Raw genomic sequence first — 12,252 nt, forward strand, 5'->3', positions numbered from 1 at the left:
ACCAGGATGTAAAGACCTGGACATGGTAAGGTTACATTATCATTTTTCCGACAACTTTTATTTTATGTTAATTCAATTAAACGGCAACTTTTGTCCCCCAACCAGCATACTGAGCATTGCCTTTTACTGAACCCTGCCCGCAATAGTTTGGGTCTTCTTCAAATTTCGTTTGAAGTAAACATTTTGGCGCAAAAAACGTTTTTGAGGAGCGCCACTTGCTGAGCGTTTGTTTGCCAAAAAACACGACAATAACCCCAGTCAGGCACTAAAGCAACATCCACGGCAGCAACATCTAGAGACTCGGCAGCAACAGCAACGGCTAGAGCAGCCTCATCGCTGATTTATGCGTTTTGCAGCATTTAAATTGGCATTTATGTCAAACTACGGTAAGGGTAAGTAATATTTTTCAGTATAATACATTTCGCTTTATTTGTTTTATAAGCGTCCTTGGGGTTTGCCGGCTTCGACACTTTTCCAGCCAATAGCAGCGACAGAGGTCTCTTTCCCATGGCTGCCAATCGCAAAGGCAAGGGAACGATGATGATGATGATAGTTTTGATGTCGAGTGTTTACTTTTATATTCAGTTACGGTAACGCTTCGACTTTATTGAGCTGCAACAAATTGGTTAATTGTTGGAATGTATAAGGTTAATCAATGCCGTGGTCTTAAAAGATTATCTTCCATAAAAAATATCATTTTAATACAACAGGTTTTACATTAAACATTCATATGAGGAAGTTCCATTTCGAGAAAATGGTTTCTTTAGTCAAAAATCTATATATTTTAGTTTAGATTACCAGTTTTTTCATAAATTTGGCTTTTTCCTGTTTTTTTGCAATTTTTGTCCACACAAAATTGACCTTTGTTCGCTTAACATTTCGGTCTAGACCGGAATCATCCAGGTCCGGCGGAGAATGGAGAACGAATTGCCACAAATTGTGGCAACTGCCAGATGCTACTAGTATAACATGCAGCTTGCCGCTCACAAAACGTTGCAAATTCGGATCCTCTACGCTAGATCTTGAGTCAGCATATGAAGACAAAATGCCAGTGGCCTTGGCGCATGCTGAGAATGTTGCTGACGGACGGGTAACAGCAACTGCATCAGCCACAGGTAACTGCATCTGCAACAGAAGCATCCATCTACTTCCACCTTGACGATGGCTGGCTGAATCTTTCGAAAGCTGCCAAATCAGTTCGGCTTTCAATGGCTGTTATAGTTACGATGCGAGTGTGTTTTTCTGTTTTGCGAGTGGTTTATGTGAAAAATCACATCACTTTTGATTCGTCTGGCATACGGCATACTGGAATTACCCAATAGGCAGGTAATGAAAATGTGTTGGCGTAATTAATTAAACAAATTATGTGAATTGCGCAGACGCATTGACGTTTTTGGTGCAGCATCCAAGTCGATTGCAATTTTTATTAATTTCACTTAGCGGTGGTGGGAATGCACCAGAGCTATAAAAAGTGCATCAACCAGTGCAGCATTAGTGGTAGCAAGTAGCAAGTAGCAAGTAGCGATACTGCACTTTTGGTCAGCAGTGATTACAATTGCAGCAGTAAACATTTTGCAATGCTGCTTTTACGTGCAAAGGCCATATAAGCCAACTTATGGGCACACCTGGCCAAACAGTGGGTCTACTCTGGCTAAAACTTTTAGATTCCTTGGGCCACACAGGGAGAAAAGGTTGATTTGAAGGAAACTAAATAAAATCAAACCATGACTTAGATATCCTTATATTAAAATGAAAGAAACTATTAAAATAAATATACTACTGGGGCTATCAAAATTTAATTATTTCCTGTTTCATGTCATCTTTTTTCCAGGTGCAGCACTTGGCTCATTGTGTACTTTGTGCCATTTTTGGCCAAAAAATTCTTCAATTCTTTGTGGCCAACTGCAGCTGTACAATCGAATCCCATCGCCGCCCCGAGTGCCATGTCATTCATTGTTTGGGAAAATGCGGCTCAATCAATTATTAATTACACGCCTTGTTGTGCCGTTGCATTCAACTGAAGTGGCGTGGCCACTTCAAGAGTGCCCCAGTCCATCGCCCAGCTATTGTCTGGGCTACATCTTCATATCTTCACCAAATCGCCAAAGTCTCCTCTGCCCATTTTCCACTTTAAGCGGTTGAGGTGTTTGGAAATACTTAACAACCGCATCAAAATTAGTTTCGTTATTCGGTGCTAGCCTTCGGCTCCAGCTTAACTGCGGCCTAAACTTTAACATCGACTTGGATTCCGCTCTTAAGTGAATTGATTTTTTCCGTGCGTGCGGTTTCTGCCGTGACGGAGTGCGTGTGGGAAAATGGCGGCCCGGAAATGCATAGACGATGGCCCTTGCGGCCTGGCAATTAGTGGGCTAAGATATATCTGATATCCAGACTGAACACGGATTCAAATCGAAACCCTATATGCCACACCATGGCACGCTACAAAAACCATGACACAAAGCCACTTGGCGGGCTGGCGGCATTTGGCGATCGCTAAAAGTCACATTGTTGACCTTTTTGCGGTCTTGGGGCCGCGACCAGAGAGCTCCATCTCCGTCTCCGGCAAGTGGAGAAAAGGTTTGTGCCTCTTTTGAAGTCCCTGCCTGAACACAAGCACGGCTCATTAAAATAATATTTAACCTTTGAAAAGACAAATACTTGATGAATAAGTATGTATGTTTGGGTATGCCGAAGATCTTTCAGTTTACGAGTATAACTTTTGTCTGTCGGCCTGTCCCATTTCGCATCCGTCGAGAGCCAACGAGCCATGAGCAATTAAAAATTAACTATTTAACGCCGACGCCGGCGTCGACCTCTCCTCCTAGCCAAGTCCCGCCCTCTGCCCCTGACGCCTATTACCAATTGAATTCCATGTTTAACGAGTTTTGACAGCCGCGTATTTGCTTCTTTTTCTCTATTTGCTTATTTGCAATGGCATGCAATTGTGCGGGCACTGTCTAAAGACGGGTAATCCGCAGATGGTAAAGGGTAGTATTTTTAAAATATTTATTTTTTATCTTAAAGGTCAAAGCTACCTTAAATAAATAATTTTAAAATATTACTACTCTACATTTGATAGAATCCTTTCATTAAATACTTTTAAGACTTTTAAAGAATTTTATAGGTTCTTATCATCTTTTATTAAATGGGTTTCTGAGAACCTTTAAGATCTACTTAAAGAAAGAGTATTAGATATTCCTGCTTGGCTTTGGACTGCGTGACTATTGCTCTCTTGTCTCAACTGATATTCATCCGGCAGCCACTGCGTCGTCCGATGCTGAACCTGACCTATGCGCGCCGCCGCGTTCACACGCTGAGCGGACTGCGCTTTGCCTCGAGGGGTGCGTACAGCAGCAGCCACAGCCCTGACATCAAATTTCTGCTGCCACCCACACCTATTGCAGATTGATCATCTACAAGGCTTTGAAGAGAAATTCAAGTACAGGAAAAGTTACTAAGTTACTAATTTAATCACACAATGTTTTGTTTCTATCAAACAGACCGATCAAAATTCATTGAAAAATATCAAATCCCATCTGCCTAGTCCTTTGGCTATCCCACAACCCACCGAAGATGCTGGCCCGAATTATCTTCACATATATTTTGTGCGCTGCTATCTACAGCTTGAATATGTTCGATGACGCAAAAAAGAAAAAGACTCCGGACTTAAACGATGATGCGTACTACCACATAAAGCCCAAGTAATCCAAATAAACCGCAAAGACCGTTAAACTTGATCAAAAAATAAAGGTTTTAATAGGTAGAGCTAAGTGGCATACATTATTTTTGGTTGCGGTTCGATTAAGACTGCTTCTCCTTCCGCCTAGCTTGCAGCACACTGCGAAGCATGTTGAAGGAACTCAGCACCGGCACCATAATGGGCAGGAAGAGTGGAATGTAGATCGCATACTTCTGTTCGTCGGGGAAGTACAACTGGGCCAACAGACTCGGGTCGAAGAAGCCCCGCTCCGAGGCCACAAAGGCGCGCTTGGCCAGCGCCGAGGCGTCGGCCAGTCGGTTCTCCAGCAGGGCGGCCTTCGCGGCCAGAATATCGGCGTAGGATTTCGTAATGGCGGCACCCACTTCATCGTCTATCACAATATAGCTGATTTGATCTAAACACGAGGAGGAAGCAAATATTTGTTAAGTTGATCCAATTATGGTGGCTTTAAGGTAAAGTCATAATAATTTAATTGCTTAAAAAATAAAACTTAATGAATCTATTGTAATATTTTTGGAAGCAACGGCTATGGCTTTATAAATTATACGATTTGGCCATGAAAATCTTTTTGAAAATGAACCATTTTTAAGCGGAAAGGGACAGCAGACGGAACAAATAAATATATTTTGTAGCATCAGTTAATAGTTTCTATTTAAATTCTAGAATAAATTATTAATGTTCTGCTTACCCAACAACTTAATGAGGCTTTGAAGGGTGTTACTGGCGGTAGATAAATGACGAATAGCAGTGCGTCGCAAATAGGCCTCATACTCCCAGCGCCGCGGTTCCAGCTGCTCAATGTCCACCACCTTGACACCGTCCATTTGCAGTTCGCTACTGATGTCGAGCAGTTTGTGCAGCTGATCCAGCATTATCTGCATGTTGTCCGTGGTGCTAACATAGTAGGGCACCGGTTCCTGATCATTGAGCGCAGCCAGACACACGTGCTCTGGCGGATTTGCGATGATGAACGCTCCCCAAGGAGGCGAAATGAAGGCATCCACTCCATTCCGTGTTAGCTTCTGATTCGTGCTACTGTAAATGTGCAATGGAGCTGTGTGGCAGGGTGGAATGTAGACCACCAGATTGATGGCTGGCTTATCGGTGGTACTGGCACTCAGGTTCTGGGCAACCGAGGTGAGCAGGTGAGGCAGGGCCGACTCCTGCAGAGCATAGTGTCGACCCAGACGGCTCTGGTCGCGCACCTGTTTCAGGTCAGCTTCAATGGACACACGGTACTTCCACTGTGTTCGAACCGTATAGTTCGACACGCCGGACACCTGTGCCAGCCAGGGCTCAATGTAGGCTGCAAAGAGATAAGTAATATTACTAAAACAAACCTAATGAAAAATACTTCTAAAGCTTACTCCTCACGGCCATTGCAATATTCCACTGAGCATGGGTCTGACGAGGCTTTGGATTCAGCACAGATACAATCACATCATAAGCTGGCTGTGGAGCCTCTGACTTGGTGCCCATTCGCTCATCTGTACTTAATATTTGGTTGATACGATATGTTTGGAGGATCTTGGAGTGCAAAAGTTGGGCAATCTTATTAGCAGCTAAAAGTATTTGAAAATTTGGATTGGGATTTTAAAATTGTGAGTTTCACAATAAACCTACAAGTATCTCCTCGCATCAAAGCTGAACGTTCCGTTGTGAGCAGCAGCTCCTCTTGTAGATTGGGCCACTCTATTAACATAAAGTCTCCCAGATTCTGGGGATGCTCTTTCAAAAGAAGTTTCTCCAAAACCGCAGGAGTGTGAGCTTCCAGGATCTTTTCCGTTGCATTTAATTGTTTAAATCTCAAAGTCCAAATTTCTGAAATAGGTTTGGCTTTAAAATCTCCCACTAACTTTTAAGGCCTTTAAGAATCACCTACCGCTGTCGCTAAAAGCGCTTTCCAGTTCACCGATGAGCAACTGGCCTCGGCTGAGTTCTTTTGTGTAGATGGCCACCTGCACGGTTGTTTTGATAGGCGTTTCACTGAGGCTCAGAATATCTGAAGAAGGTAAATTGACTCTGCAAGTAAAATAATTATAGATTAATCGGTAAACGCCCCCAGGCATGAGGTTGACTCACCTGTATACGGTAGTGGTATGCCACCACATGGGTACGCCTATTCCAATGATGACCACTATGAAGGCAATTGTTGCCCAGATTCGAAACTTGTCTGAAAAATGCAAGAAATTTATTCAAATAAGTTTTTCAAGCTCCAAAAGGATCTGGTCCTTGTTCTAAATAACTAAACCGAACATAAAATAACGCCATCTGATTTTTTTTTTATGATTTTATTCGGTAAAATAGTTTCTGTACAATAGAACGGTATGCATGTAAATGTAGCTCATTGTGCGCATTATATGGGAGCCACAAGCTACTCCTTGTAACTGCAGGATATAACAAAAACAGGCCCCTTTTCCAAGGGCGTATTACACGAAACGTATTTGGTAAACTTAGTAGTTCCCTCGCACCGGTACACTATATTCAAAGCGTTGTCCACCGGGGTGATGGTAAGTAGCACAGACTCGTCCTCCTCATCCTCGCCTTCAGATTCCATTCGCCTGCTCGCCCCAGGTGCCTTCTCCTCAGGAAGTTCCGAGTCCGGCGAAAGATATGTAATTACAGCTGCCCCGTCTGCCGCGTTCAGATAGTATACGAGGTCCAGAGTATTTTCTTCGCTCACCAGTCCGTCGCCTAAAACAGTGTAATTGCCATGCGACCAGCGTTGAATTTCTACGCTGCAGGTGGGTTGATCGGCATCTGACCCGGCCAAATCCAGATCTGTGAAGTCGCGCAGAAGGTCAAACATGGCATGACTCCGGAACAGTTGCAGCAACTCCTGGATTGTGCCTTTGGCTGTGGATAAATCCAAAACTTCATAGTTGTGAGCGTTCGCTGGACCTTGTCGCCGCCACTTTAAAGTTTCCGAGGCCATTAACTGCGACCGAGCCATTTCAAACCTTTCTCGTTTGAAAAACTCGTACAGACATATCTCTGAATTCTCCTCTATCCGCTTTTGGATGCTTCGTCGTGTGGCACTCTTTAAATAAACATTGTTCAGAAGCAGGCCCAGCGGCGGCTGATTCACATTATCTGGCGGCAGGTAACGCTGGCGGGGAAACGCACGCAGGGAATCGGCTACGAAAGCTTCATTAGTCTCTCCATGGAACCAACCATTTATAGTGAGCCGAGGGTAGTCGAAGGTTGTCACCTCGCCCACTTGGTGAAACGATCGCGATCCTACCTTAAAGAAGGCAAACTGGTTGTCCTTTGGAGCAATCTTTCGCTGGACCGGAAACTGAGGAAAGCACTGCTCATCGCTGTTGAATACCTCCAGGCAACCTCCTTGCGCGTCCGTCCACTCTTCCGCTCCCTCCCACGGCGATAGATAGTATATAAAAGCCACTTGCCGGTCCTTAAGCAAGTCGTCGTGGACCAGCAGATAGTCACCACAAGTGTACATGCTGCAGGAGGCAGAAACGTAGTCCAACTTCAGGCCAGTAACCTTCTCCAGCCAAGGTCTCACCTGTTTGCGAAGCACTTGCAGAAAGTTTGTGAGCAGCCGGCAGTTGGGCATGTTGGAGAGGTCAGTGCTCTGGTAGAACTCATAGAGGTCCATCTGCTTCCTCGACCACTGCACTTTTTGTGTGATTTCGGCGACCAACGATTGGCTCTGGCCCTTGAGCAGCATCTCGGGCAGCAGGCATATCTGGAACGGATCCCCAAAAACTTGAGCACCCGTCTTTTCTTCCTTTGTCTCGCTCTTTTCGTTTGTCCAGGCAGTCTGTAGCCATTGCGTTGTTTCCTTCTGCTGATAGGTGTCGTTTAATCGGACTTCTTGTACAGCGTGTGGCTTTTCAAAGGTCTCGCTCAGGCGGAGTAGTTTCTTTTGCGGCTCGCCGCTGGCGTCCATATGCTCCACCGTCGCCGCCTGCGCATCGTCCTCTTCACGGGCATCTGCAAGATCAACACAGTGAATGGTATTGCATTAAGCGGGGCAAAATAAGGCATACCTTAAACGTTAATTTGGCTGTTCACGCCAACACCAACACATACACACGCGTTATCAAAAGGTACCAAGGGGGTAAAATGTGCCGGCACACCTCGCCTGGACAGTTTTCTTGCAACTCTGTCTTTCCACTTACCTTCGTCCTTGTCTTTTTGCCTCGGCTTAAATGGACTGGAGCTGGTGGTTTCCATGATTTATGGAATTGGATTTTCAGGGTAAAACTTGAAACTATGGCAAGGAAAATAAAAAATTTCGGCTTGTGCAGCTGGAGATGTGTAATAAGAAATATCGAATTCGCAATGTCAGTGATGGTAATTTAGCCTTTTTATCTAGCTATATGTAACAGGTCTTCGTGAGTAGCCAACCGTTATGATTAGCACGCGCTCATCTCTGGTCGATTTGTAACGAACACTTGCTAGACTCGCAACAATTCCAACACTGGTCTAGAATATAGATCGGCTCTCCACGTAAATAAAGTTATTGTCCGTAGAGCTTAAATGGTTACTTACCTCCTCGGTCTTTAAGTGCATCGTTTATGGCGTGAAATTCTCCAATCGGATGTGGAAACAGTCGGTAAATTGAAAAATATGCCAAAATCGTATATTTACAAGCTAGAAATTCCAATTGGAATGGCCAATGCCGTTCGATGACCTTGGAAGAGGCGGAGCACAAAACAAAAACCCACTTTTCGTGCGTGCCCTGGAATGCTTATAGATAGATAAGTGTAAATAAATATGAAATATGCGTGTGTGTGTTAGTGTATCGGTCAATCCGCAAGTTTCGTTTACAGTTAGGGCCACCAGCTGATTCCACCTGATTTTGGGGCTGGGGGGTGGGGCGGTTTCTGTTCTCGCGATGATCTCATTTCTTATTCACTGACATGTGCGCCTCTTTCGTTGCAGGTCTTTAGTGAGAAGGAGGAGCAATGGGAAAGGATCAGCAGCTGCTGGAGGCGTCGCGAGCAGGCGACATCAAGACAGTGGACAAGTTGCTTGAGCACTTCAGCAAGCGCCATGGACCGCTGTCGAGGTGAGTCATCGCTAGCACCTGTTGCTATACATTTTTATAACTTACTTTTCCTTTAAGCTTTCGACGCAGTCCCAGTATAAACTGCCAGGATATGAATGGCTACACGTCCCTCCATCATGCCTGCCTAAATGGTCACAGTAACATTGTCAGATTACTGATCTCCCACAACGCTCTGCTCGATGTACCCGACATACGGGGCTCCACGCCCCTATTTCTTGCCGCATGGGCTGGACACCAGGACATCGTGAAGATGTTGCTCATGAACAGTCCCTCTGGAGCGAATCCCAACGCACAGACCATCGAAAACGAAACGCCCCTACACTCGGGCGCCCAGCACGGTCACAATGCTGTCGTTGCCATTCTTCTGTCCTACGGCGCTGATCCCACCATTCGCAACAATAGCTTCCAAACGGCCCTGGATCTGGCCGCCCATTTTGGGCGACTGCAGGTGGTGCAGACTCTTTTGCGCGTTTATCCGGATCTTATTTTGCCGTACAAGCGGGCAGATAAGGATGACATTGATCAGCTTGTTTACTCGCCTACCAAGCACATATTTACCCACACTTGCCTGCATCTGGCCAGTCGCAACGGGCACAAGAAGGTGGTGGAAACTTTGTTGGCGGCGGGCGTGGATGTGAACATACTGACGAACGCGGGCAGCGCGCTCCACGAGGCTGCCCTCTGCGGCAAGAAGTCAGTAGTGGTCACCCTCCTAAAAGCCGGAATCTTTGTACACGCCACCGATGGAAACGGCCGAACCGCCCTGGATATACTGTCCGACTATCCTCCACACGTCACCTACGATATTGTGGGAGCAATCAATGGTGAGTTACTATGTAACAAAGTAAAATTTAACAATGAATAGTTTATAAGTGGGTCCCTTTCAGTTAGTCATTGTACCAAACACAGTTTTGTTTGAGGCGCTACAAGGCTAATAAAAACAAATTATTTTATTGCAGCCAATTAAATAATTTTGTAGTCGCTTCCCGATTTCAACTGTTTTCAAATGATAATAAATTTAAATTCCAAGACCACATTTAAACTCCCACAATCTTTCCCAGAGTTTACTCAAGCAGCAAGGGAACAGAAGAAGGCATGTGTCATTGAGAATGGTACACAGTCGCTTCCGAAGCGTCTCTATGAGAAGAACTCCCAGCGCCAGAAGCTGCCGGCCCGGCAGAGGAAGTAAGCTCAGAGAATCATACACATGAACCATGCACTGAGACACGCCCACACCCGCATCTTTTGCTGACCCCAATTAACTCAGCCCACAGCTCATGTCATTTGGAAAGCACACTCATCCCTTCTCTCCCACTCGCCCTTCGCACTTATACCCACTCTCATGTCCACGCCCACTTGCCCTAGCACTCATAAGAATAGATTCAGAATCGGTTGCGCGGCTCTTCAATTAACTGGTCTGGTACCGTTTGGTCTCTCTTCCATAACCACCCACTCACTCACTCGCGTCTCGTAGAAAGCAAGATCAAGCCAATGGACTTTCGCACTCTTTAAGCTCGCTGGACGTGTTTGCCAAGGCGCCGCCAAACTACTTGGAAATGAGGCCCATACTGCACCAGAAGTCCTACGGCGATGTGACGAATATCAGAGCGGAGGAAAGTGACTCCTGGGCCAGCTACAAGCCTGTTTACAAGCAACCCCATTTGCCCAGCTTTCGAACATTGGAAATGTCCAACGGATCGGTACCCTCGCAATCGTACGAGTTTATAAATCTTCTAAGGAACGGATCGACCAGCGATGACAACTCCGCCAGCACCACTAGCAACTGTACGTCAAAGTATATCCCCATTTCGAATTAGTCATTAAAGTAACATCTGGTTTTTTGTCCATTTCCAGCGGCATTGCGTCAGAATGCGGTGGCTTCGTATGTGGAGATGTCGCTGCCGCCTCCACCGATTCCAAAACCACGGACTCGAATTAATGGAGAGTACAATGACTATGCGAACCTGGTTCCTATAGAAGAGGACAGCTCAGTACCAACAGCGGTTGACAAAAATAATAACAACAACAGTCATAAACTGCGATCGGTTCGTCATTCACCAACGCCGGATTATCCTCCACCCACTGTCACTGAAGCCGAGCACACGATTTTCAACTTTATGCAGCCAGTTACTATGCGCAAAAGTAGTATGCTGGAGCCGGAAGCCTCTCCGCGGGCAGCCAACTCCGTAAGCTCTGACCACGTAGAAGAGTTTGTCGGGGATATGCCATTCGCTGGACTTTTCAAGGGATCTACTCTAAATTTAGCAGCCGATGTGACGGATGGAAGGGAGCCTAGCTCTGGACCGGTGGAACGGAGCTATTTGCGCTCGCCTAGCATGGTGAGATCAGCCCATGCTCTGAACAATCGACGCAGTTTGTCCCGGCAACGATACTCTGCCCTGGGCGAGGATTTTAGTGCATCGCGTGTTTGGGCCGAGATTGACACCATATTTGAGAACATCGGAAACGAAGTCTCTACAGTGGAACAAGAAACAGAAGCTCAGTTAGCCGAGCCCCAAAATCTTCCTACCGGCGATTCGCTGCACATACGAGATCCTGCAGAACTGCTACTCGGCAAGAAGGATAGCTCGACATCTAACTGGTGTCACTCGCCGTACACTTTAATCTATGGCGAAATAAGATACTCCCTCTATGTAAGTATAATTAAGATTAATTAATCAATCAACATGTTAATCAATTCCAAATATTTTACAGTATCTGGGCTCGACTGTAATACGGCGGCTTCAGGGAACTTTGTCCACGCGCAAGTCCATCCAGAAACTGAAGATCGAGGAGAACCTCAAGTCGGCGGCGAGTGTCAGTGACATAAGTCTCTTGGAAAACTGCACCACATCAACCAAATACCTGAAGGCGGCTAATTTACAGACCCGTCTCAATGTGGATATTGCCGTTTCCTGTGTCGGCGTAAAGTTTATAGATCACGAAAAGAAGGTAAATTTATTATACGATTACGACTGTTTCTGTATCTAATATTCGTTATATTTTAGACTGCCATTTGTTGCCACGATATTGAGAACATTAATTGCGTTTGCCAGGATACGGAAGATCTGCGGTACTTTGCATACATTACCAAAGAACAGGACCTGCACTATTGTCATGTCTTTATGGTCGATAGTTTGGTTAGTAAACTTAAATATTGTGAAATAAAGCGCCTACTAAACTATTTTATTTATTCACAGGAGCTAGCTAAGGAAATTATTCTGACTCTTGGACAGGCCTTTGAGGTTGCTTACCAATTGGCCCTCAGTCGACGGGGTACGCCAATTACTGAGGAGTGCTAAATATGCCATTTAAGTGCCACAAATTATGCACAACGGTGTAAATTATTTATTTTATTGCATTTTATTTGCTAGTCGTTGATGCCATCTCAATGCTGGTTTTGCTTCAGCTAACATGTTAAAGTATTTTTGAGTGTTTTTCAATAAAATTATTGATACAGATTTATTTTTTGTGTTTTCTTATTTATTTAAAT

At 45.1% G+C, this 12,252-nt stretch overlaps 2 protein-coding genes and 1 long non-coding RNA gene across 6 annotated transcripts; 2 read left to right on the forward strand and 1 right to left on the reverse strand.

Annotated features, from left to right (window-relative positions):
* Positions 1–3,424: 3,424 nt before the first annotated feature.
* Positions 3,425–4,363, forward strand: LOC138926792 (uncharacterized). The gene is made up of 3 exons (XR_011443454.1): positions 3,425–3,760; positions 3,828–4,173; positions 4,242–4,363. It is a non-coding gene; the product is annotated as an uncharacterized lncRNA (long non-coding RNA).
* On the reverse strand, positions 3,728–8,032 carry LOC108118592 (prolyl 3-hydroxylase sudestada1-like). Of its 3 annotated transcripts, XM_017231354.3 has the most exons (7): positions 7,867–8,026; positions 5,804–5,894; positions 5,604–5,743; positions 5,345–5,542; positions 5,089–5,283; positions 4,410–5,027; positions 3,728–4,115 (listed from the first exon to the last, which is right to left on the reverse strand). In XM_017231354.3, the coding sequence occupies exons 1-7, from the start codon at positions 7,919–7,921 to the stop codon at positions 3,802–3,804; spliced, it is 1,611 nt and encodes a 536-aa protein (XP_017086843.2). In that variant the 5' UTR covers positions 7,922–8,026; the 3' UTR covers positions 3,728–3,801. The 3 variants fall into 3 exon arrangements, with proteins under 3 accessions (XP_017086843.2, XP_017086842.2, XP_017086845.2); XM_017231353.3 differs by lacking the exons at positions 3,728–4,115; positions 4,410–5,027; positions 5,089–5,283; ... (1 more) ...; positions 5,604–5,743; positions 5,804–5,894 and adding an exon at positions 6,014–7,678 and having other exon boundaries at positions 7,867–8,032; XM_017231356.3 differs by lacking the exons at positions 3,728–4,115; positions 4,410–5,027; positions 5,089–5,283; ... (1 more) ...; positions 5,604–5,743; positions 5,804–5,894 and adding an exon at positions 6,014–7,678 and having other exon boundaries at positions 7,735–7,875.
* A 108-nt stretch (positions 8,033–8,140) lies between these two features.
* LOC108118598 (ankyrin repeat and SAM domain-containing protein 1A) lies at positions 8,141–12,224 on the forward strand. 2 transcript variants are annotated; one of them, XM_017231363.3, is made up of 9 exons: positions 8,141–8,303; positions 8,633–8,759; positions 8,817–9,583; positions 9,821–9,944; positions 10,234–10,544; positions 10,614–11,413; positions 11,475–11,711; positions 11,768–11,899; positions 11,960–12,224. In XM_017231363.3, exons 2-9 carry the CDS (start codon positions 8,656–8,658, stop codon positions 12,059–12,061), a joined length of 2,577 nt encoding a protein of 858 aa, XP_017086852.2. In that variant the 5' UTR covers positions 8,141–8,303; positions 8,633–8,655; the 3' UTR covers positions 12,062–12,224. The 2 variants fall into 2 exon arrangements, with proteins under 2 accessions (XP_017086852.2, XP_017086854.2); XM_017231365.3 differs by having other exon boundaries at positions 10,273–10,544.
* The last annotated feature ends 28 nt before the right edge of the window (positions 12,225–12,252 follow it).

This window comes from Drosophila bipectinata, chromosome 3R (assembly GCF_030179905.1).
Source record: "Drosophila bipectinata strain 14024-0381.07 chromosome 3R, DbipHiC1v2, whole genome shotgun sequence".
Classification (NCBI taxonomy): Eukaryota; Metazoa; Arthropoda; class Insecta; order Diptera; family Drosophilidae; genus Drosophila; species Drosophila bipectinata.

Coding starts and splice junctions, on each gene's coding strand:
- LOC108118592 (XM_017231353.3), bottom strand. CDS start 7,921: ATGGAAACCACCAGCTCCAGTCCATTTAAGCCGAGGCAAAAAGACAAG. Junction 7,679..7,866: donor GCAAAAAGACAAGGACGAAG/GTAAGTGGAAAG, acceptor TTGATCTTGCAG/ATGCCCGTGAAGAGGACGAT.
- LOC108118598 (XM_017231363.3), top strand. CDS start 8,656: ATGGGAAAGGATCAGCAGCTGCTGGAGGCGTCGCGAGCAGGCGACATC. Junction 11,414..11,474: donor AAATAAGATACTCCCTCTAT/GTAAGTATAATT, acceptor AATATTTTACAG/TATCTGGGCTCGACTGTAAT. Junction 11,712..11,767: donor TTATAGATCACGAAAAGAAG/GTAAATTTATTA, acceptor GTTATATTTTAG/ACTGCCATTTGTTGCCACGA.